Source organism: Pholcus phalangioides, unplaced genomic scaffold (assembly GCF_987345545.1).
Source record: "Pholcus phalangioides strain wild (caught in Gottingen) unplaced genomic scaffold, Ppha-v1.0 ptg000040l_1, whole genome shotgun sequence".
Classification (NCBI taxonomy): domain Eukaryota; kingdom Metazoa; phylum Arthropoda; class Arachnida; order Araneae; family Pholcidae; genus Pholcus; species Pholcus phalangioides.
Genome location: NW_028301626.1, coordinates 6,281,737 through 6,307,851, shown reverse-complemented (window position 1 = coordinate 6,307,851; position 26,115 = coordinate 6,281,737). Strand labels below are relative to the sequence as shown.

The window sequence follows — 26,115 nt, the reverse complement described above, 5'->3', positions numbered from 1 at the left end:
CCTCCTATCGAGAGGGGGCCAACTGTCCCCTTACATCCATTATTGACGTATCGAAAAAATGATTTTGGGTCAGAGCCAATGTTATCTGCCAAAAGAGTTTCCGTGTTTCTACGTATTCACTGAGATTATTTAAATTCGAAAATCGGTGGGGAAAGTTGGGGAAAAGCAGCAAAAAAACTACCGGACAACGCTTTTTTCCTAACCTTTCTCCGATTTTTGAACTCAGATATCTCTGCTAATACTGCACTTAGAAACGTGGAAATTTCTTTGTTGGCATCAGAAGAGACAGGGCAAAACAACTTTTTAATTCCTTTTTGGGCGCAGGTTGTCCATATCAAAAGTTATTATTTTTATTATAGCGTAGATAAGTGCATGGTCGCTCATTTTGGTTCGAACAACCCACGGTTCTCTTACGAGTTGAATGGTGTCACTATCCCGGATGCAACTAGAGTCACCGATTTGGGAATTCTCATTGACGAGCGACTCAAGTTTTCTGAACATTGTTCAGCGGTTGTCAAAAAATCGAATAGAATGTTTGGTCTCATTTTCAAAAAGGTCTCTTCGCGTTCTCCTAAAGTCATTCTTCCGCTTTTTCGAGGCTTAGTTCGTCCTGGACTGGAGTATGCTGTAAGGTTTTGGAGACCATACCTACAGAGGGACATAGACTTGGTTGAAGGGGTGCAGAGAAGAGCTAGGCATGTTCTTGTTGGCACACAGGGCTTGAGTTATGAAGAAAGACTTCATTTTTTGAATATGTTTACATTGGATGAACGCGGGTGTCGAGGAGATATGATCGAAGTGTTCAAAATTTTCAATGGGATGGATAGGATGGACCATGAACTTTTAGTACACCGCCAATCGACTGCTTTTACAAGGGGACACCAGTGTCGATTGGTGAGGGACAATGCAAGGTTATGGTGTCGCAGGGAATTTTTCTCTAATAGGGTTGTTAATAAATGGAATAGCTTACCCCCGGAGGTAGTAAATTGTAACACAATTGACACGTTTAAAAAGAAATACGATAAACATGTTGGGGTAAATCGAGAAGCTATCCATACTTAGAATAAGACAACCATAAGTATTCTTTATGGGCATTGTATAATATTTTATCATGTGTATATATTGTTTGTAATTTGTGTTAATTGCATTTTTAATTGGGTTGCTGTATTTTTGAAACATATGACATCCATATTTTTATGGGCATCTTTTTATCAGCCACCTCGTTGGGCATTTTGCCTGTTGTGGCGTTGTATTTGTATTTGTATTTTAATAATCCCTTGAAACACATGAATGACGTAGTTGAAATTCCTGGCTTCGCACATTTACATTCCGCAAGAATGACTTTAATATCTGTCACCGTTTTCTTGCTATTCTCATTTTGAAAAAGTATTTCATTATTTCAAAATACACTTTAGGACGTGCGGTTAAAGATAATATGTATAGATATGTTATGTAATGTATTATTGATTTTGTTGCTAGTCTATAACCAAGTACGCACAAAGTATCGCAACACCACTGATTGGTACCGGGATACTTTCAAATACAAATACAACGCCACAGCAGGCAAAATGCCCAACGAGGTGGCTGATAAGAACATATTCGAATGTATGCACCATACGTTAGAATTAAATTTATGTGTTTTTCATCGATGTGTAGACGCCTACAGGCCACAGGTTGAGCATCGCCCTCCCCCCCCCCCTCCGTTATATGGCAATCATTATGGATCGGAATAGGATACGAATGCAGGACAGAAAAGTAAAATTTAGGCGCAAACATATACAGTACCACTTTTTTGTCTTTCGGGTGAAATATTTAGACCGAAATGGGAGGGGGTGGCAAAATTTGTATAGCCCACAGGCGGAAAAAACTTGAATACGGCCCTGGCGTGAATGTCTCGTTATTTTGGAGGCATACTGAGTCCTGATTCGTTTTCTTCTTTTTAAGTTATTTAGTAGAAGAAATAGAAGAGGTTTTTAGCACATGTTCGGTCGACAGTTGGAGCCAGACTGAACTCCAATACGAGATACTAGATAATGCCTAGCTAGTAGGTGGCATAAAAACCATAATAAATAGTATAAAAATTGTGCAAGACAAGCAGCGCCACATGATATCGCAATTTCAAGCAGTTGTGGTCCCAAGATGGACTGTTATAGATAAACAGTTGCACTAGGCCATTCTTTAGAGTGAAACGTATTTGAAGAATAAAAAATATTCAAAATATGTGTCCATAGCGAACGGATATTTCGTGACATATTCAGAATGATAAGTAAAGCGGGAAAAAAATGGATGTTTCAAAAATCTTTAGGAAATCGATGTTCTTGTTGATGCTGATGCTTGGCGGACTCTCAACGGTTTCATCTCAACTGGAGGAAATGTTATTCCAGTACGAAATTACGGAACTACGCATATCTTTTGATGAGAAAGAAGAAGGACCCGCACCATTGGATACGCCGGATAACATAAAAAATTGGTTTCAAATATTTTGGACAAAACATTGAGGTATCGGCTAATAAACCTCCGAATTCACTGATGAAGAGGACCACGGTTGAAATACACGGGAATGGAACTAAGCACGTCGGACCTTTCAGAGGCAGATTTTATGAACTTGAAAATGACAAATATTCTGTTTCTGGATGCCTTACGCACAGTAGCAGTTTCGAGGGGATTATCGAAATGCAGAATGATACATATAATTTGGTACAGGCTTCCGCGTATTTCAACGACATCCTGTCAAAGACGATTGTTTATCGAGATGTTGATATCAAACATACGGGAGCTCCCAATAGTTCGAGTGACCGACATTTCACGAACAAAAGAAGAAACGTGTTCAATGATCCTGAATTCAAAAGTGTTAACGTTTCAAACTCGAGCCTGTCAAATACTGTGAATATCACTAGACTATTTGAAGATTTAAGGATGACGAGAAAACAAGTCTTGGGTTCCAAAAACGTTCTGAAATGTAGAGTTGAGATGATCGGCGATGCGGGATTTTACGAACAGAAGAAAGAAAACGCTCTCCAATACATGTATCTGATGTTACACGAAGTCGACAAAGCGTTTCGCACTACAGATTTCGGAAATGACATCGCCCGAATATTACCTTGGAAGCTCAAGATTTACGAGAGCAAAAACGAACCGGGTTATCCGTTTGGCACTGAGCTTAGTGATATCATCACATATTTGCACAACTTCAGAGTTATTTATGGTAATACCCATCACGTATATAACTCATGTTTGACATTCGTTCTCACTGGATACAGGTTATCAGGTGCTCAGGGAACAGCATTTGTGCGAGGCGTCTGCTAACTCTAAATTCGGTATCATAAAAACTAACCCGGATATAATTTTAAAGTACATTTTCATCCATGAATTTGGTCATTCCTTTGGAGCACCTCATGATACAGATGAAAATGCTACTTGCAGGCCATATGGAATATATAACTACGTAATGATACAAGGAGGCACACCTGGAGAAAATAAATATCGATTTTCGCCGTGCAGTATCGATAACATGCGCCGTATACTTAAAGAGGATTACGTAAGAGAATGCATGAAGCTCTTACCTCCAGAATGTGGAAATGGAATGAAAGAGGGCGATGAAGAATATGACTGCGGCCCCAACGAACATGTGTGTGGGAGTTTGGACAGGTGCTGTACACCGAAAGGTGGCAACAACGATGGGGATAAGGAATGTACCTACCGTCGTAGTAAAGATCACGAATGCAGCGACAAGTCGGATCTGTGCTGCACGAATTGCACAATATCAGCACGTGGAAAGAATTGCTCTAGAGAAAATTTGGGATGTATTGTAGGGAAATGCGACAGTATTTTGAAAAACTGCTGGAACAAGACCAACGAGAAAGACGGAACAAATTGCTCAGATAGTGGTGGAGTCATCCATACCTGCTCTTCAGGCTTCTGCAACAGCAGCTATTGCAGAGACCACGGACTCGATACATGCATATGTAAATACGAATATAGATGCAGAGTTTGTTGTCTGAAAGATGTAAAATGTATACCAAGCGATACACTGGGATTTGCTCATTACGGAGTCAGACCAAAATTACCATATGGTACAATATGTGGACATAATCTCCAGTGTAATGGCTACGGGTGGTGTACCTCACCCACAGGTGAATATCCGAGTGAAGCTGTAGTTTGGCCGTACATTCTTGTTATGCTGATACTGATAGTAATCACAGTATCTGGTGCATACTATTATTACATTATCAAGAAGAAAAAACGTTTGTTACAAATATGGCCCTGCTGCAAGCAGCATTCTTCTCGTCAGAGGTTGCACATAACAGGAAGACACCACGTAGATCATCCTCGCCAGAAACCTAATATTGGATCCCGTCGCCAACGACATAAATGATATTACTTTGATCAGAAATTGCAGAAAAAGCCAATATGATATGTATATAAACTACAATGAAAAGTACAGATAGACATAACGACGCCGTTGAAAATAATGCTCAAACGTTGTGAGAATACGTACTTTTATCATAGTTTTAAAGATTGGTTTTAAAGATTTCTTTTCAAGTAACTTCAAGATTTTCATTCCACTTTTATTTGTCTCTTTTGTTTTCTCAAGGTTGTTCAATAAAAGTACGGTTTTCTGAAACATTGCGTGATTGTATACTACTAGAATTAGAAAAACATGCTGAAAATAGACAGTTTTCTCACGCAAAAATTAATATTGAAAAAGAACAAATGTTTTTCCAGTTCCAATTTCATACCATCCAAAAATGATACGTATTTTCAAGGGGCATGACACGTCATACGCTATTCATTTCAAAATGCGTTTACCGCCGTTGCCGTTGATAGTTGGTGTGAATCACCGAGGCATTTAGCAATATATATATATAGGAAAACCTGTCTTCAACGGAAAAAAGTCATGATCCCATGATTTCAATGCCAAAATACACATTAAAAAACTTGGATGAAACGGAACCTGTCTAACGCGGGAACGGAAAAGAAAATTTTACCCTTTAAAAAACGGAAAATTTCACACGAACACTTCGACTGTTTTGCGACCAAATTAACCAAAGGATCATACAAAATTTTAGTTCTTCTATCGGAATTTCTTAATGCAATGACTGCTTGCCAATGCGAGCTCTACTTCACCCACCCTTTAGATTTGTGAAAACCGTTACTGTACTTGATGCTGTGGTTTTTCGCAAAATGTTTCGGTAAAGCATTCTTTTATACGGAAGAAATCAGTGTATTGGTTAATTGATGTTAAGGACGAATTAAGTTACTCGGCTATAATGAATTGTGCTGATTTTAGTTCACCCGGTGACGATTCCGGTAACGACTTGCGGCTTAGACAACGACGATCTGCTACTAATTCACTGTGATTCGAAATTTTATATTCCATGATTATCGGCAATCATTCGATCAATTGCCGATTATTAGATTCTTATGGGATGAACGGCTATACACCACCATCTTATAATTTATGAGAGGTTTCGACAGATCCCTAATCCAGGTCATTATCTCATAAGTTCGGGCCCTGGGAGAATATGATTTTTGAGCCCCTTATGTATAGTGTTTTCAGAGGCCTTGGGTGGGTCCCGTGTCCATAATGCAAAAAGCAGCGAATTTCGGGGCCCTGGGCACGTGTCCGTTTGTGCATGCGTGAAGCAGGCCCTGCCCAAGCCCAGAGCACGTGGGTTTGATGCCCCGGGTGCTGGATCAGAAAGAACGCTTGAGATCTCACCTCGCAATAAAAATCGCTCCGGAGTTCCGGCTCGAGCCCTGTAAGCCCCCACTCTTTTAGGGGCATGATTACAGAGTGTAGATGTTTTAACCTTCAAATGCCTGGAGGCACACTCACAATTTTTATAGTTGGGCGAGATGGGCCCAAATTTATTGCCAGGTGGTTTTTTTAATCATGAATATATTACGCAGTAAATTTGAGTCGCGTGGTGAAGAGGACACTGGAAGATTAGGAAAATTCATTTTAGAGGGCCTAATATAAAATATTTAAGCCCGTTCCTGCTAAAGGTGCATGTAGAAATCTTGTATAAGTTAAAAAAAGACTTTAAAACTTTCTGTTTCAAACCGTTTGTCTCTATCTTTGATAGCTTTATATATATATATATTTTTTTTAAAAGAGGTCAAGACTTCTGGACCACCCCGTACTTCAGTGTTTACAACGTCGTTATTACTGACAGAAGCCGATTAATCGATCAACTATTAATCGCGGTAAAAAATTTTAGTTGAGTTAATCGACTCGATCAATCCAATTAAAATCTGCGTAAAAGACTTGATTTATAAGTCTACTACTGTGTGTATTTCATAAATGTGAAAATTACGTATTTCTAGTGATTATCTATTTTCATTTCCGCATGCGTCCCACCCACACAGGATACATTTTCCACTCGCCTGAATCATATATTCCGTATTTCCGCAAGAACAACGTATCGACCATAATAAGACTGAACAGAAAGATTTACGACGCGAGGAGATTCGTCGAATACGGTTTCGACCACAAGGACCTGTTCTTCGTCGACGGAAGCACTCCGAGCGATGCCATAACCAGAGAGTTCTTGGACATCGCCGAGAAGGCCAAAGGCGTCCTGGCTGTTCATTGCAAAGGTCTGTTCAGGTTTTTATTGGCGATTCTCGAAATACAGTTTGCCTCAAAAGTTTAGGTAATTAACTTTTCTTAAAATAACAAGAAAAATAAGGAGAGTAAAATGAGCACCTTTTAATGGATAATACCTGAAGCATTTCTATGCATTTATAGAAAAAGAACTTTTCTACGAAAGAACATTTAGAGTATCTATAGTGTCGAAAATACACAAAAAATGGCTGTCTCAAAAGTTTAGAGAAAATTCATATTTACAAAAATTACAGGCTTTTAATAGCTAATAGACTTTTCTAACGACCTCAAACACACTATACTTCATGGATTCTGTAGGGTTTCAACAAAGAGAGACGAGCCGGCGTTGCTGAGAGACAATTTGTACCCATAATATTCTTTCCAAATATTAGTTTCGGCATACCATCCAGACAATTCAATTTCTCAGTATATTTCGGGCCGAAAAAATACCATCTCTTAATACAAAACGCTAACTGGGGCGAAAATTGATGTAGTTAAGGGAGGCTGCTATGTCTCCACTCAGCGCTTCACACTACGAATGAGGAATTGAAAAGTGTATCTCTGGTGTATTGAGTAGCGCACTCTTGCCCGTTATGCAAGGGGACAAATCACTTTTCTTTCCAAATATTAGTTTTGGCATAACATCCAGAAAATTCAATTAATATTTAATAAAATTTCCAGACACACCCACCCTCCGGGAACGCCTCGATATCTCACTGAGATGGAAAGCGGGGTGTGTTTGGTCTTCAAAGGTAAAAAAGGAGGGCCTTCAACATCAAAACTGTAGCATGCTTCCTCTATAGAGCTCTACTCTACAAGTCATCAACAGCCGAATACTGTATTTCATTTGCAAATACATTTACCGTAAATAAGCCCCATACATTCCGAATAGGATTCAAGTTCGGACTCATCAATGGCCAATCTAAAACCGATACATTTTCCCGATTAAAGAGCTCTTTTGTGGCAGACACGTTATAATGTTGAAATGTCAAGTTTGGTCCTCCTTAAATCTCCAATCAGTAGCAAATTGTCCTCGAGGATCTCCTTTAATCATCAGAGTTTTAATTACCAATTTCAAAAGTTGGGGAAGCCTGCCCATACCATTATCGAAGCTCCACCTTACTTTCTGCTCAAAACAACCGTCTGGAACATGTGAGTTCCATTTCTTTGCACTACTAAATATGATACCAAGCTATTTTTCCCCATAAAACATGATTTCGTGTCCATTTCAGTCTCTTCTCCACCTCTCTTTGGTGCGACCTAGTGACAGGTTTAAAGTAGGTTTTTGTATTCTGATCACTAGCAAAAAAAAATTTAAATCAAAATTTGAAACGGTATCCATGGTGCACTTAAAAATCTAGTGTCTAAACTTTTGAGACGGACGGTACAAACCATAGATTTCTGTCAAAGTATACGAACGATGTATCAATTTCTATCTGGTAGCTGGACTTGGCCGCACTGGTACGCTGATAGGATGCTACATCATGAAGCACTACAGATTCACGGCTGCCGAAACGATAGCCTGGATACGGATCTGCAGACCTGGTTCCATCATCGGTCATCAGCAATTATGGCTTGAAGAGTGAGTTGCCAAATTTCGGAGTTATTTTCTTAGTAATACATATTTGCTTCTCGTACCCCTCCCAAGGGAGAATAAGTTGCGATAATGCCCATTTAGTGGTTCTCGGTAACTAGAGGGGGAACAGTGTAGGAAAATACTGCTACTGGTGACCTGTGGCTTGCCCGAGTGACCAGAATTTGCATCTAGCTGCAAAACGTCAGAGGCGCGACCCGAAGCTCTTGTAGCTCGCTTCACTAGTTACGTACTAGCAGAATTGTGCCGTCGGGCTTTCTAAAATAGCTCCCACCGGTCGGGTGATGCAACTATCAAGTCATCAGTGGCACCGGAGATGGAGATACTGTGGGAGCTCGAACATCCATAGCAATTGCCGCCTCGCAGTCGAGTGGTTAGGGGACTAGCTTCTCACTGTGCAGGTCTGGGTTCGAATCCCGGTTCGGGCATGGATGTTTACTAACACTAGCAAATTCCCTGGACGGATCATGTTGATCCCTTTGGGAATACGTGAGGATCACGTTGTTAAAAAATAAATAAAAATTTCTTGCATGGGTCCGAGCACCCATTGAATTGGTTCAGAAACCAAAATCTCCTACCTAAAACTCAAGGTGAGCACCTACAGTCTCGAAACACTTCCCACGCTTTTGCAAGTCACGTTGGATGATACAGTGGCGTCGGAGTCAGGCATGCTGTGGGTGCTCGAGCACTCGCACTATTTGGTAGCTCAGGTTTGAGCACCCACGGAATTTATTGACAAATTCAAAATTTCTACACAACTTTGAATCTGAGCATCCACAGGTGTAAAATACTTCCAACGCTCTTGGGGCTGGTGTAACTATGAAGTCACGTTTGGCTTTACTTTTGGGCCTTCTACATACGTGAATACTCAAATCGATCTCCGGTAGCCTGGAGACCACGACTGGGGTCGCCTGAATACTGAGTCTTCTGGTATCAGCAACATTAGTATCTCCGTTTGAGTATGGCCTCAGCATTTCCAAGTGTTTTATCTCTAAAGTAAAATGCATGTTTCAGGAAGCAGTCTTCCCTCTGGCTTCAAGGCGACATCTACCGCCTCAAGAAAGCCAACAGCTCAAACAAGAACAAGCCTGTCGACAACAAAAAGACCGAGAAGAGATTGCCAGCGAACGGCGACCTGGCAATACCTTACGAGAGGTTCAGGAACTGCAGCTTGAAGCCGAGTCCCGTTGCGAACCGGGTAGTCAGGAACAGCATAAGGGATAAGTTCAAAGACGAACAAGTAAGTCATAAATGCTCAACTCATGTCCCGCGGGCCCAAATGTGGCCCTCGGAGTCATCTAATATCATAGCTGCCAAGTCTCCCGAATTTTAGCTTCATCGCTCGATCTCCCGAAATGTTCTTAAATCTCCCGAATTTTTACGAAAATCACAAAAATCCCTAATTGTCCCTAAAAATTCCCTACTTCATTAAAAAAATCCCCGCTTATGAAAACAATCCCTAAGGAATTTCTTGTGGGGCATGAAGCCTCTTTTTTTTTCGAAGCCTTTCGAAATGACGTCACACGTCGTAAATGGGGAAATTCCCTTTTTAAGGAAGTTTTACAAACCCTCTGATGGTAACAAGAAAGTTGTTTGTCTTATCGTACAGAGAAATGGTTTAGCAGCCAATAGTCCTGGATAATAATTGAAGATTATGGTGATGCACATGTGGTCAAAATTTCTTTTGTTGAAGTTACGTACGTGCGATATAACAAAGCATGAATAATAAGCAAAAACATATTTAATCAATTTTAAAGATACTTATTCCGATGAATTTCCTTTCATCAAACGTTCCAGAAGAGAGCCTACTTTTCCTTTTTGTACAAGTTGTGTTACGGACATAAACATCGGGCATGGAAAGACTACCATCATCACTCATGTGAAATTTTAAAAAAAGCATCGAGCAAGTGTCACAAAAAGTCAGTGTTCTTCAAAAATTGACGGTGTTTTCCTTCATCTTCGGATGATTTTGGGGTCATTCGCTCAGAATGTTTGTTCACAGCGTTTCTGATTGAACACAATATTTATTTTTACATCATTGAAGTTTTGGCCTCCAATTTCACTTGTTTTTTGCGTAGGAATTTTATTCCCAAGGGTTTAACTTCCATGTGTGTAAAATCCCTATTTTAATTTGACTTCAGTTTTTGAGTAGGGATTTTATTCCCTACGCTTCAACTTTTATGTTTGGAAAATCCCTATTTTATTTGGAAAAATCCCTATTGTATTTATTAGGGAGTGGTTTTAGCATAAAATACGGGTGTGCGCGAAAATCTCCCAAATTTTCATTTTCAAAAGTTGGCAGCTATGCGAGTGTTCAAGTGAGTGATCAAGGGACTGACCGTGTGAGTGACCAAAGGAGTTACTGAGTGATGGAACGCATAAGTGAATGTGTGACCAAGTGAGTGACTGCATGTGTGACCGAAAGATTGATAAAGTGAATGACTGCATGAGTGACCGAAAGATTGATAAAGTGAATGACTGCATGAGTGACCGAAAGATTGATAAAGTGAATGACCGTATGATTGACCCAGTGAGCGACTGAGTGATTGACAAAGTGAGCGATTGAGTGATTGACAGAGTGAGCGACTGAGTGATTGACAAAGTGAGCGATTGAGTGATTGACAGAGTGAGCGATTGAGTGATTGGCAAAGTGCGAGGGTGGAGTGTCTGCAAAGATGATCCTCCTCATCCCCTCCTTTTTATAGGTGGTTACGTAGCACTGAGTGATCAAGTGACTCACACTTTAATGGATTCTAAGAATTTGGAATTTTCAGTTTAAGCATAAAATATTTTTCCCAAATTTACGACTCACACCGGTGTGGTCACTCACGCTATCATTCATATATTCACTCATACGGTCACGCGTACGGTCAAGGTAGGCAAAATGACAGGGGGTCAATTTCCGATTCACTTGATTACTCACTGAGTAACTCATATGATCACTCACTGGGTCACTCATATGGTCAGGGCAGGTGAAATGTCAGGGGATAAGTTTTCAATTCACTCGATCACTCATGTATTCATTCACTTGGTCACTCATGCGATCAGGGGAAGCAAAATGTCACGAGTAAATGTCCAACTCACTTGATCACTCACTTGATCACTCATGTGGTCACTCACTTGGTCACTCATGTGGTCACTCACTTGGTCACTTGTACCATCATTCATATGTTCACTCATAGAGTCACGCGTACGATAAGGGCTGGCGAAATATCAGAGATAAATTTCCGATTTACTTGATTACTTACTGAGTCACTGATATGGTCAGAGCAGGCGAAAGGTCAGGGCGAAATTCCCGGTGTGAAATGTCCGGGGCGAAATTTCCGGGGGCTAAATGTACCGGGGTGAGATGTCAGGGGCGAAATTTCCGGGGGCCAAATGTACTGGGGACGAAACATAGACTAAATATATAATATACTAATATAATATATTCTTACTCTGTGGGACGAAACGTGCCAGGGGCGAGATGTCGGGGACGAAATGTCGGAGGCGAAATATCGGGGGCAAAGGTTCCGTGAACCATTTTCAGAGCACTTAAGCGGTCTGCGGTAAATTTTCAGAGCACTTAAGCGGTCCGCAGCACACTTCCTGAACCACCGGATCACTTTAGTAAATATGCCGCAGATCACTTATTACTAGAGTGACCGTGACACAGTTCTAGAGCACTTGAGTGGTCGTGGTGAAGATCCTCATTACTCAAACTACCGCGGCACAGTTCCAAATCACTCAATTGACCCGCGCCATATTTGCAGATCGCTTCAGGAACCCGCGACACATTTTTAGAGCACTTAAATGGCACATTTCCAGCTCAGATAAGTCAGTGGTTTGCAAACCCGCGGCCCGGTTTCATTTATTTTTCCGAGTAGAAGGCCCGGTTAAACACTCGACCAACGGAAAATGAAATTAAACGGGGCTAATCACGCTGACCGTTATGAATGACGTCACGTACAGGGCCTCGGCCCAGTGGTTGAGGAAAGAGTTTATCTAACGCCGGGATTACACAATAAAAGTTTGATAAAAGATCTTTTACAAAACTTGAAAATAACCAATAAGCTCATCGGTTACATTCGCTCAAATGTAACAGATGCTCTTATCGGTTGCAGTTTTCAAGTTTGATAAAAGAACTTTTATCAAACGTTTATATTGTAATCCCGGCCTAAGTGACCTGCGGTGGTGTTCCAGATCACTCATGTGGTCCGCGACACAATTTCAAACCATTGAAGTGGCCTGCACTCTCCTAAATGTCGAGCACCCTTGACAGGCGCGTACGCAGGAAAGGGCGTAGGGGACCTTGCCCCCTCCTAATACGATCAAATATTAGAGATATTTTCAAATATATATTTAAAATAATGAATTTTTTGAAAGAAAATACCTTTATATTCCATCTTAATGAATTTCGGTTAATTTAAAATGCTTTTTGGAGGTGAGTTACTGAAAATTCTCGGTAGGAAATTCCTTGTGGCCCCCTGCAAAGGTCAACCTTGCGTACGCCCCTTGAAGTAAGTTCTTCTTTCGAATTGTCCCTCCCTTGGGGATTGATATAGACTAGTGTTTCCCGAAGTGGACGATGGAATGGTCCAGAGGGTGATAAAAGCTACTGATTTAGCATAGGATCCTATGGATTCGCTTGAATAGGGGGCGATGAGGATTCAATTTCTGAAGAAGGGCGATGAAACAAAAAGTTTGGGAAGCTATGAGATAGACCTATCAATAATAGATTTTAACAATAGACCAATATCATATAAACAATATCCATCAACAATGTTTTCGTGTTATCGTTTCAGAACAGCAAGACCGAGATCATACCGAACGGAAATTCGATTAAGGACGACAACCAGGCAACTCAGGGAGATAAGCTCAATTCCATAAAAGCTAACAGGCGTCACCCAAGGTCGATCACGACCGGCACTTTGCAGTAAGGATAATCTTCACTCTTATTTAATACGATCTCGGAGACATAAGTATTTAAGCTTTAATCTTGTTGTGTGCTTGATTACTCGATGATGACCGCTCTTGTACCATTACAGCGTTGACGAGATGAGGGCTCTTCGGAGGACCACGTCCCAACCGCTGAGGCCGCTCTACCACGGCGGCACGACGGACTCGACGAAGTCGTACCTCTCTCCGACGAAGCCCATCCGGGAATGTAGTCGCCTCGGCCTTCAGCAGCCCGTCAAGACGAACGTTTCTCCCGCTGCATCGCCGATACTCAACAGGAAGTCGAGTCCCAAGTCACCTGGGTCTGGAAACAGGAGGTAGTATCATGTCGTTTCAGTTACTCGGTAAATATTTCGTGTTAAGATATGTGGCCTGGAATCTTGTCGTAGACTTAAGGCAGGGGTTCTTAACCGTGGGTCACTACCCAAACTTGGGTCGTTCAAATCCACTAACAGACAGGGATTCTTGAGCTATAGGTCAAGCCCGAAACCTTATTAGCAGTGGCTTCCTAGATGAGTCGTACTAATCCACTTGTGCCTGTTTTAAGTCACTTATTGCGTAACTGGTGTCACTAATTTCGAAAAACAAACCGTGATAAACCAAACAAAGTACCGTGAGTGTCGAGGCTGATCTTGTAGTTGATTTTGGGTCAAAAATGGTTAAAAGCTCCTGAGTTAAGAAAATTATATTCAACCGAACTTACTTAATTAGGCCTATGTGGATACAAAGCCATCTTTACAGCATCGTGCCTTCCTCCCTCCAGACTGAGAAATACATTGAGGCCTCCCCATAAGTCTGTCGCACTTGATATCAAATGCTATACATCACCAACCTATTGATAACCCATGGCCCCACGGGTTAAATGTGGCCCTTTGAGTGATCTGATGTGACCCATGACCTCAAACCTACATTTTTAAAAATGAACTAACTAATCGGCACATTACCAGATCACTTAAATGACCCGAAAAGCAGTTCCACATCACTTCAGTAGCCCATGACATATTACCATAGATCAAAACTTGAGTTGCTCGTGGCACAAATCCCTTAAGTGACACGTGACACAATTCCAGAAAACCTAAGTAACTCGCGGCATATTTCCAGATCACTCAAGTGACCTGGGACACATCCACAGATCACTTAAGTGACCTGCGGTGCATCTCCACATAACTAAAATGGCCCGCAGCACATTTACTGATCTTCACTCAAGTAACCTGGGTGCTGTTTCAGATCACTTAAAGGGCCCGCGACACATTTACAGATCATCTAAGTTTCCTGCGATGCATTCTCACTTCAATCTTCAAAAACAGCTAAAATAGTATTTGTTGATTTGATTTGACATGTTTCTTTAGTGTTTGTAGAGTGTAACAGAAAAAAAAATGTTTCTGTAAGTATTCGGGGGGGGCCCAGAAATTTTAGGTACACACATGTGTACCTCAGGAATCAAATGAGTAGAAACATTTAATATTCCAACCATTGTGAAATGTATAGTTAGATGTGTACCTATTGTTTACAAATTTAAAACACAATATTATATGACATTAACTCACAACAGGAATCAGGAATTGACACGCGTTAGCTTAAGTGCTAATTAAAAATTAAATCCAAAGGCACTTCTCGAAACAGTTATTTTTCAAAACACGCAAATACATTTGGCATTTTGTACCGATCGCCCTGGTTCTTGATTTACACCCTGCTAATCTGCATTTCGATGCGTTTTCATCGCCCCTGTGTCGGGGGGAAAGTGATTCATTCCCTCCAGGCGAACATCTTTCATGGGCTGTGGGAACAACTTTTTGTTGCTTTCGCTCAAGTTCTTCCTCATCTTCAGAGCTCTATCCAAAAGTCTTTCTCTACGTGGAACTTTATTTTCTTCATACTTGCAAAGTGATGATGATGCAACAACAACCATTCCATATTCAATTAAAGTTTTATAAGCACTCATCCTTTTTTGGTGATACTCAACAAACATCAATTTTTTGAAAAAGAACATTTTTACATGAAGTATCATTTTGGTATAATGTCTGAATTTGCTATTAATAATTAGAATTTAGTGTATATTTTGGAATGTTCATGTTATCGTGTATTTCATGTAATGTGTGACTCTACTTTTCCCTGAACCCACCCCGTTCTCTCTCTTACCGAACCCTTGTAGACATCTAGCTTGCCACATCCTCCAGCCGATAGATCGAACCCGAGCTGGCCGAAAGAAGAAATTCGTGTTGTCCAACCTTCCCTGGGACGCTAGTGGGTTCCTCTCGACCACTCAGGGGCCCCTGTATAGACTGAGGCCCCTCATCATACCCCCGATACCTTCGGTCAAAGCGAAAGCTAGCTCGACGTTAGATCCTCTTTTCTATCCAAATTTCTCTTCTTCACGTTATCACCACTCTCTTCGTAGTTCTTCCAAGTTGTAAGTAGAAAAGTCTTTCGCAAAAACACGCGCACGATATGCAAATTAGCATCAAGCTTTCTTTACGCTTATTTTGTTTATCCTTTAGCTCTTTTTTCTTTTTAATTTACAGTGCAAGGTGTCCCGTAAGTTCGTAAATAGTTTAAATATTTATTTAAAAAATTGAAGGACTTTGTACATTTGAATGTCGTTTGCGAAAAAGTTGTTCTCACGAAGGGCGATTTTTTATGGTACATTTTAAAAAATAGTCTGCATTTTTGTCAACAGAGGGCGCTGTATGAAAGCAAATCATTGGAAATATGCAAATCAGAGTCCCATTGAAATGCAGGTTGACTATTAACAGCTCATTTCTGAATTCTCCTGTTACTGACGCTCACGTAAGGTTTTCATTGTGATGTTGATGGATGTCAACAATGTATTGGTGAAGTTGTCTCACCTCAGCCGCGAAATGAAAGCTGAAGCTTTACGAACGTTTCCTGACACAGAAGAGATTGAAGAAAGGTTCGGGTCCGTTTTCGTCCAGTGCTCTCTATCGACAAAATTTGAACTAAACTTTGTCTGTACCAAAGGAAAAATCCCCCTTCGTGAGAACAACGTTTTTCCCAAGCTGCGTTCAAATATACCAATTAATTCAATTTTTTTGAATTTTTAAACTACTTACGAATTTTGGGACATCCTTTATTTTAATTTTCGGTTAGTTTGCGTGTGTGTGTGTTTCTTTTCGATGTTAAAACATTTCATGTATATCCAAAAAGCAATGCCTTGCTATGCCATGCTATGCATCACAAACCATTGTCATGTCACCAATCGCTCAACCGAATTTTGTATTGAAGTGTCATTTGACAATATCATTCATTAATTACAAATTGTGTGTGTATTTGACATCGTTTGCATATTCACATCAAGAATCGATTGCATGCGTTGCTTTTTTTTTTTTTTTTTTTTGCGCCAAAACCGTCACCAAAACGCGCATGTGCTATTTATTGCTGATTGTGCAAACGTTTCCTATGATGTTTGTGGCTCTGTGTATTATAACTTACATTCTATTGGAGTAGCTTTCTGTATAATATGTTTGATCAAAGTGAATATCCCATTAAAAAAAAAAACTTTTTTGGCGGGGCCGTCCAAATTACTCTTTTTTTTAATGGGATTTTTCCCCTTGAAATTTTCAACGCTCTCTGCGGCATAAACGAGATATCCACTTAAAATTTAAAAGCCACTCACTTTAGCGTTGATATCCATCAAATATCAAGCATTGATATTTTGCAAAGATGATCTCTCAATAAAAAACTTTTCCCTATACCCTTTACTTTGCATCTTCTGGGATTTGCATCTTTTTAAAAGATGGTCGCTGCGACTTTCTCTTGGCTGATGAATTCAGCCTCGAACGTGGTCTAATGTGTAAGATGGCGCAGCCAAACCTCGTTTTTACGTCCCTCCGGAACAGTGGCGTTGAAGTTAGGTCATTTTTAATACGGATTCGACCAACCCCAGAATTAATTTAGAAATATACATAAAGCTCTTACAGGCCTGAAAACACTTCCGACGTCCCTGCTCCAGTTGGCTAACGAAACGCAAAATGCAAGGTGTGACTTAACAGATAGAGCAGTAGTTCCCAATTTTTCAAGCACCCCGAAATTGCCTAAGAGCCTTGCGCGCCACTAAAAATGCCCCTAGAAATGTCTTCAAGGAACACTGTTAGAAAGGCTTTCAAATCGAGCGCAGGGAACTTTCTGAGAGATCTGTTCAAAGCGTGGGGAGCGTAAACTTTCAGAAATGTGTTCAAGGTTTGCGTTGCGAAATTTGGACGGTCCGCAATCCGTCCAAAATTATCCACAATCACCACATTTAGACAATTTACTACAGTTTTAACTGGAAGAGGTGAGTTGTGTCGGGGAACCATTTTTGTGCATCTACAGCATTGTGTATGTATCTGCTTGTTTTAGTCATCAGTCTTGTCAGCCAACGTGTAGTGTATATGAGTGTATATATTACAGCCAAAGCCCGAAGTGCAGCTTATTTGCGATTTGGCCAAAGTCCGAATTGCAGAAATGATTCGGACTTTGGCCGGCCATTTCGCGAAGAGGCCGGTGATCCCTGCCACAGCTCGATGAACTGATGTAAGACGGCCCAGTAGGAGCCAAATCTATTTATTTTAATCACCAACGTGTAATACATGGCTATATTGGATAAGCTTCATATGACGAGAGAAAAACTATAAAAATAATTATATAAATATATACTTTTCTCTGCCAAATTTTGGAGAGAAAAAAATATTACCGCATCGTGATTGTAGATATGTGTTGCATAACCTCCAGAAATTTTAAGGGCATGCGTAGCTGCCCATAAAAATGCGTGCGATGAGTACCTTTTCATATATTGCACCGATGGCCTATTGATGTTTGCTACTTTTTTTATCAATTTTATTCGTTTTTCCCCCCATGATTTCTGATTATTTTTTCGCGTACCCTGAATGGTCCGTCACGAATCTTAAGCGGTAGGTAAGTGTGCCACAAATTGAAAAGAATTGTGTTATAAAGGAATGGCAACACAATGCAAGGCAGTACAACTGAAAATCGCGTTTAGAAGAACCATCGTAAAAAATCCTTGCAAACGGAGTGACTTTACTATGAGATTTGCCCACATAAAGAGATTGTAATTCAAAAGAATATATCAAAAGTTTATTTGCGTACAATGAAACCTCTCATACCGGACATTCCCCGTTAGCGGACACCTCTCGTTAACGGACAAAGTTTTCGGTTCCACGTTTATTTTGGGGAAACATTCTGAACCGCATGTTTCAATTGGAAAAGCATGCTTTTATCGCAGTGTTGATTGTTTTCATTATTAATACACTCACTGATTAATTTTGATGTGATTATTTCAGCAATCTCCGGAACCAGGTATCAAACAACAAGACCCAGATGCCGAGGTGATCGATTTATCACTTCTCCCAAAGCACCGACCCTTTTTTCTTTTATCCGAACGCTCTCTCGTGTATAAGCTCATCGTGATCATTATATAATCATCGTCATCAAATTAAAAATTCCAGGAATTTACAATCTGAAATACCCAAACAACAAAACACACAAGTGCCATCACCAAGAAGCTGCTTCAATATATCAAATCTGCATTTCAAGACATTGTAGCGTGTATGTAAGTGAAAAAAAAAGAGAGACCAGCATGTTTTATTGTAATGTTTCATGTCGCAATATAATGTTATATATATATACAATGATTTTTCATGGGAAATTAAATCTATGCTCAAGTGATGTTCCTGAATAATTCAGGAAAGGTGAAAAAAATTAGATTAAAACCGCATTTTTTCATGTTCATGAGTGATGCTCAAACTGAGCTGGCCTCGGTTTGATTCGTGCGCCATGTAAAAACTTTATTTTTGGCTTATCTTTCATGTGATGTCTTTACCCAAGAAATTACCCCCCCCCCCTTTTTTAAAACTTTAGACCTGTCGGGGGCTACGTAGAGCGCTACTAATTACCCTCTGAAGTGTAAACTGTAGTGACAACGTGATTAATATATGCACAGTCAGAAGAGCTTTAGTGTATGAAAAAATACAGGGAGATTATAAATGAACTGACCATAATATTATAACGAGCATCGACTGTATAATAATGGTCATAATTTGAAGAGTTTCTAATTTCGATTTCATGAAGTGATATGCGAGTACTTCCAGTTTAATAGGGACTCCCGCAGCGCCACTTTGCTCTGTGGCCCATTGTGCTGTTAGAGACGGCCTAACACTTATTGTAGTTTGACACACGAGGCATCGTCAAAGCAGGGCCGCCCTTGCAAAAACCGGGGCACGGGTGCGAAAATAATGGCAAAGATCAGAATACATGAAAGTAATAGTTCCAGAATTGAACAAAATTCAGAAAAAAAGTAAGAAATAATTCCAGAATCGATCAAAGTTCAAAATTATTGAAGAAACAATTCTATGCAAATTCAGAATTCCAGATTTCTTTCTAGTTAAAAAAAAAAATGCAAAATACCATAATTATTTCTTTTAAATAAAAATGCAAAAAAAATTCCATAAGTATTTCTTTCTAGATGAAATACAGAATTCTAGAATGGATGAAAAAATTTAGTATTTATGAGAAAAAATATATTATACCGTACGCGCTGCTCCCCCAAAATGCAAAGCCTGGTGCGAGAGCATCATGTTGGTCACCCCTAAGGGCGGCTCTGCGTCAAAGGTCTCAGAATCATTTCTAGTCTTGAAAAGACCTAGCAATAATGACGAAAATCAGTAACGATTATCAATCTTGTAAATAGTAAATAAAATCTATGTGTGGGGAGAAACATATCTGAGATTTCCTCCCTTTACTTTTCTATTAAATAAATATGGTAGATTGAGAGAAATACGTTTGAATGAAGAGATCCACACAAAATGTACTGCTTGACAATTGCTAAGGAACAGTTATTTTCCGTCACACCTAACGATAGACGTCCTTCAAAGAAATGAAACTTGGCACATTTTTAATAGGCATCTTGAAGAACCTTTATAATGCAAAATGAAACAGATATCGCCACATGGTAAAAAAAAATGTTCCTTACACCAATTGTAAACAGTTACGTAAAGTGTTCGTTCTGCTGGAAATAAAGATAGATGTAAATCTCCTCGCGCGCGGACAACTGATGTACATTTGGCATCTGCTGTGCACACATGCTATCCATCAAATTGTTGAGAAGAGGGATGTTCCCCATTTGTCCATTAAAACGATTTTGAGTTCCTGTATGGTTCGAGGAGGGTTGCGTCTTTGGGCAATACGTCTGCCGAATGCATCCCAGGCGTGCTCAATGGAATTCCGGTACGGCGAATAGGTCACGTCATGCGCTCAATATCTTCACTATGACATTTCGTTCGTCCCATGCGGACGGGCACTGTCATCCACGAACCGAAAGTCTGGACCAACTGCACTGCGGAAAAGACGGGCATTTCCTGAAGAATCTTGGTGCGATATCGTTGGGATTTTGCGGTATCTCGCCATCAAAGATATGAAGCGGAGTTCTGCCATGGTGCATGATTCCCGCCACACCGCTACTTCTTGGCCATAGAGATCAATTTCCTGGGCATTCTGCTGATGGTAACGAGTTCCCTGCTCTCTCCACAATAGCTGGTGTCCAGAATCACTGTAGATGCTGAAGCGTGATTCGTCAGAGAACATGATTCTGGACCACTGTTGCCGTTTCCAAATAATATACTCTTTACAAAACGTAATATTTTTCGCCGGTGATGTGCTCCTAGAGGAATGCATTTTACAGGCTTCCATGCATATACAAGCCATCATTATTCATTCGCCTCGAAATTGTTCTCGCACATACGCGAGCGCCAGTAGCATTAGTAAGGTCTGCGGCCATCTGGCCAGAAGTAGCATTTTTGTTTCTTTTCGCCACCAGGCTGACATACCTATTCTTTTAGGTATGGTGATCCTCGCGTGGTTTCCGGCAGACGGATTGCTCAAAAACATAACCGTCCTCGAACCATACAGCAACTCGAAATCATCTTGAAGGACGAACGGGACAACATTACTTAAGCTCTCCTAAACAATTTAGTGGACATCATGCACAATTGATGCCAAATGTGCATCAGTGGCCGAGGAGGTCACACTTTATAATGAAAAACTCACATCTGTCCTCATTTCCAGCAGAATTGGCACTTCTCTCTTAACTGCTTACTATTTCTGTAAAAAACATTTTTTTTTTATTTGCCCTTTTTTTTTGCCCTGTAGCGATATCTGTTCCATTTTAATCAACAACAACAGCAAGGCCACAACAGGCAAAATGCCCAACGAGGTGGCTGAGAAATACGTCATTATTGTAATATTAATTTGTGTGTTCATAAATTATATTTTTATTTTAAATTTATACGATTTTTACAGTATTGCACCTGAAACAGACGATACTCCGCTCAAGTCGTCACAATTTCCCAAAAACTTGAACGACGACCCCATCGAGGTTTTACTTTATTTGGGTAATAAAAATGCTTCAGCATGTTTATTAAACATGTGTCAAGTTTCATTTCTTTGAAGGATGTCTGTCATTAGATATGACGAAAAATAACACTGCTCCTTAGCAATTGACAAGCAGTGTAGTGACCCCAGCTTGCAATTTATCGACTTTGTATAACTGTCATGCAAATAATAATCTAACGAAACGTTTAATCATTCAAATGTCTATGTTATTGCTGGATAATTCTAATTTTTTATGTACAATATATATATATATACAAAACATTATCAAAATGGCTATCAATGAGAGAAATAAGTTAACTCATTGATCCACTAGATGCTACTACGAAAATATTTTGATGATATCAAATTTTCTTATGACATATTTTTAATGCGACCAGAATCAAAAGTATAAAAATGATTGGAAAAAAATATTTAGTTTTAAGCCGGAATTGCACTATAAAAGTTTTATAAAAGTATTTTTATAAAACAAGAAAAATTCAACCGATAAGCTTATTGGTTGCATCTGCTCGAATGTAACCTATGATCTTTATTTGTTGTTTTTTTTCAATGTTTATAAAAGATCTTTTATCAAACTTTTATAGTGTAATACCGGCCTTAGATAATGGCCTTACTAATGTGTTGTCGTTATGTGCGGAAGGTTATGTTTGAATCGAAACTCATAATGTTTTATAATTCGCAATTGGAAATGATGGCTTCCTATTACTTGCAAAAGAAAATGCAAAGGCTTTATAATTCAATTTTAGCGTCGGTTTAGTCTATTTTAAAAAAAAAGAAGATGTTTTAATCGTGTCATGCCGTTGAGTATGTACAGCGTATGTGTATGAAATATGTGTATATGTGTGTTCTGCTCGCGTAAATAGCGATTGATTAAAAGAGCAATAATATTTGTACTACGGAAAAATGTCGTTTAATACGTTAATTCGCCGAATAAATGTCTTTTTACTTTTTAATGGCTTTCGGTGTGATTTTATTTGGTTCCGTTTCCATTTGCGTGATTCGTGGACTGGCCGTTAATTTGCGTGATTTTTTTTACCGTTCGACTTGTACAGATACTACAACAGGCCAACACCCGACAAAGTAGCTAAAATATCGATGTCGAAAAAAATGTAAAGTTCGGTAAACCGAAATGAAAACAATTTACATAAAACTATGAGCACAAATATTGCCCCATTAAAAAAAATCATGTAAAGGAAAATATGAGCAGATAGAAGATGGAAACCCCAACGAAATTTACTCAAAATAAAACTAGAAAACTACATGCAGCTGTTTCGAGGCTGACGATGGGATTACCGACGGGCTAGTAAACGGCCTAGGAAGGTGTATTTAATGTACATCAGTAAGTAAGGCCAGTCTGCTTCCGACTCCTCACTGAATAGAATTTTTCCAAAGATTTGTCGAAGTCGGGAGATCCACTCCGCAAGTCCACAAGCTGACCACCCAGCTTCCATCATCCCGAAGATTCTTCCCCTATCGAACTCTGACAACTGCTCATATGGTCTTCGACGGCGGCGTAACGGCATGTCTACCTCAGCATTTCCTTTGCAAACGATTAAATACACTCCAGCAAGCTCTGCTTACCTGTTTTATACTCCAAGGAGAACGAAATTCAACGCCCTCTAGTGGCATTACGCAATGCGCAATCACGCTGCATTTCTAATCATTTGCATATCTGCCCGGCCTGTACCTTCAGGACAACTTCCGTTTCGATCCCACAATTATTTCTTGGTGCGCAAATTTTTATGGCAATGAGTGTATACTGACAAAAAACCGGCCATCACAATTATTTTCACACTAAAACAGCGAAAAGACCGTTTCCCTTCGTTTTTTGATGAATTGTTCCCATGACCTGGTTAGTTAAATTGCTTTGCGGCCTTTGCCTGGAGCATGGCGAAGTTGTTTTTTTTTGGCACGAACGTTGTCTTTTGTTACATTTATTGGCATTTCTGGAAACTTTTACAGCCCTGTTAAGCTCTACCTTCAGAAGCTTTTTTTCCTTTTCGGGAACGTTGCTTTTTTTTGCCAGAGACAATTTGCCATAGGAATCAGCATTGAGTGTTGTTTGCTTCCTTTTTTTTTATATTTCTGAATGGAACAGGTAACCAATCGAAGATATAATAAATGGAAGAGGTATGCTTCTGTAGTGGTCGAGTCGTTATAGTGAGAAATTCGTCCGGGTTCGAACCTAACCGTCAGTACAGTGGTGGTCGGCTGAAGTTGGTTTTCTGTGGCTCCGAACTTCGAGGCGCAAATGCGAGCCGATCTCCCCATTAGAAAGTCTCGCCACAGAGAGCAACAGGCCTACACAATGGTAAACTCTTCAATTATTACACTTCATTCATAATTCAAAAAATATAAGGCAGATGGCAGTACTATAACAAGCATTACACAGAAACAAACTTCACGTCAGGTTCACTACACGTACCTGCACACTCCAACATGTACCAATTCGTTGGAAGTTCCGTGTACGAATATGAACGAGGTGCATGTGTGGTTTAGTGGTAATAAATTTCCCGTGGCGATAGACTGGAGTTTTGCTCGGTTTGAAGGAAAGAAAGGAAGGTAGAGATATATCCCTCTTTACTAGTAGACGTAAGGTAAGGTCACTTTTCCCAATTTCCACAACAGATGACGCCACTACACTAACAAAAGAACCGTTACTGCAATCATTTTTCCCAAGTAAAAAAAATTATCCGTCTTTCCTGGCTTATAATGAATTGTTGAAACAGTCTGGTCAGTTTTATTATTTTTCCTGGAGCAGTGCGAGAGGTTTTCTTTCTGTATCCTCGGAAGGTTTTTCTTCCAGGAGCGTTGCTTGTTTTTGCCAGAGGTGATTTTGCCATTGAGTGTTGTGCACATCTTATTTTTTTTTTTACAATACTTATGAACGGCAGAGGCACAACACCCCCGTCTATCCCCACTTCAGTAAGCGGCATTGGTATTCTTCAAATGAATGTTGCAGTTTTGTTCTTCCAGAGCCGTTTGTCATTTTCACATTAAACTGGAGCACTTGGGCCATGGATTAGAGAGACCATATTTCCTCGAGCAAAATACGCGAAATTTGGTTCGCAAATACGGGCCATCGCCAATGGTCACCAAATTCCGGGGAGATAGCCAATTAATGTACAAAACTAACGGAAATTTTGTAAAATACAACAAATAGCTGTTTTCAATCCCGAAGTTTGAGAAGATTTTCAGTTCGAAAAATAGTTAAGAGAGGAATAAGTTCGTTTTGTGGTGATTCGGGAATTCCGAATATTTTTTTTTTATTATTAATCGATTCAAATTAAATTTTTTCTATCCCCCACTCAACTTTTTGCCTCAAATGAAGGAAAAAGACTGATGCCAGAGCATTTTCACACATTTCTTTATATTTTCACTCTGTGTTCTGAATGTGTTTGTTCTGCGAAAAGTATAGTAAGAAAAAATATTTTCGGTGAAATTCACCGTTCATATCTACGTTTTATTAAAAAAATCAATGTTACTCTCAACGCATAAGACGGTTCAGTAAATTCTATTAACTCCTTAACTTACAAGGTATTGGCGAGAAATTCGGATGATCTCTAATTCGAATGGGCGATAAATATGGTAACCTTGTCCTAACCTAACCGCACGTTAGAGAAAGAGAGAGAAGTTGAAGAAAAGGAAAGAAGAAAAACAAATGAAAGAGAGAGAGAAGAAAACAGTATAATAGATAAGTACAGATAAGAGAGGGGATATAGAGATTAGATAGAGTAGGTAAACGAAGTAGATTTCTTTTTTCACCCTACCCAACCTCTTTTGCTCTTATATGTACATAGTAGAAGGATACATCATACGTAGGGGAAAATATTCACTAATAATTAAGGAAGGTAAAGAGAACAACTTTGTTTCGTAGGGATTACAACAAAGCCTCGCGATGATGAGGAGAGAGGAAAGAAAATAGAGAGAGTTTGTTTTCGAGTTTATTCCGCAGGCGTTTGGACGCAATATTACGTCCTCGATCGTAAAGTGGGAAAATGAATTTACTTATTCACAACTGCCTATCAAATGCGAAAAGTAGCAAGCTACTAACAAAAAAGAATGTTAATAAGCATTCTACTCTGTATGGTTTATGGATGTGGAGAAATACTGAATCACTAAATATTTCGATGCACTTTTGACAACTCAAGTGTTGTCAATACGTGTAATATTCTGATAAAATACAAATATATATCGCAGGAAATAATGTCAACTCGTCACCATATATTCATTGTGTTATAAAAATTACCTGGCTGTGTTTACATTTTTGATGAAAATAACAAAGTCAAGTAAACTCGATTTAAAAAACGGGACGTTTTTGCAAAAAAGTCGGGACGTCCAGAAAAACAGAAAAAATGTTTTGTTCCTGTAAATAAGGCACATATGGTCACCGTAGACATGATTGAAATAGCATGTGTTCTGCTTAGAGGCAGGCAATTTTTGATTCGTGTTTTCTGGGAATTTTCACGACAGTCGGTCAAAGCGTGTAAACATGTGTATGGGGGAAAAATTTACCCAAGACAAAAAAGCAAAATAATTTCGGGAACCGGGAAAGGAGGACAAAAGGGTGAAT

The 26,115-nt window shown here is 39.7% G+C and overlaps 1 protein-coding gene across 1 annotated transcript in view; it reads left to right on the top strand.

The window, feature by feature from the left end:
* Positions 1-22,495, top strand: part of LOC149065338 (dual specificity protein phosphatase CDC14A-like) — a 192,430-nt gene extending 169,935 nt beyond the window's left edge. The window contains exons 9-14 of the mRNA XM_089254120.1: positions 6,373-6,603; positions 8,054-8,192; positions 9,219-9,444; positions 12,989-13,119; positions 13,232-13,459; positions 18,440-22,495. Of these exons, the coding sequence (XP_089110246.1) occupies positions 6,373-6,603; positions 8,054-8,192; positions 9,219-9,444; positions 12,989-13,119; positions 13,232-13,459; positions 18,440-18,488 (1,004 nt within the window). The 3' untranslated portion in view covers positions 18,489-22,495. The remainder of the gene's footprint in view (positions 1-6,372; positions 6,604-8,053; positions 8,193-9,218; positions 9,445-12,988; positions 13,120-13,231; positions 13,460-18,439) is intronic.
* Positions 22,496-26,115: the final 3,620 nt, after the last annotated feature.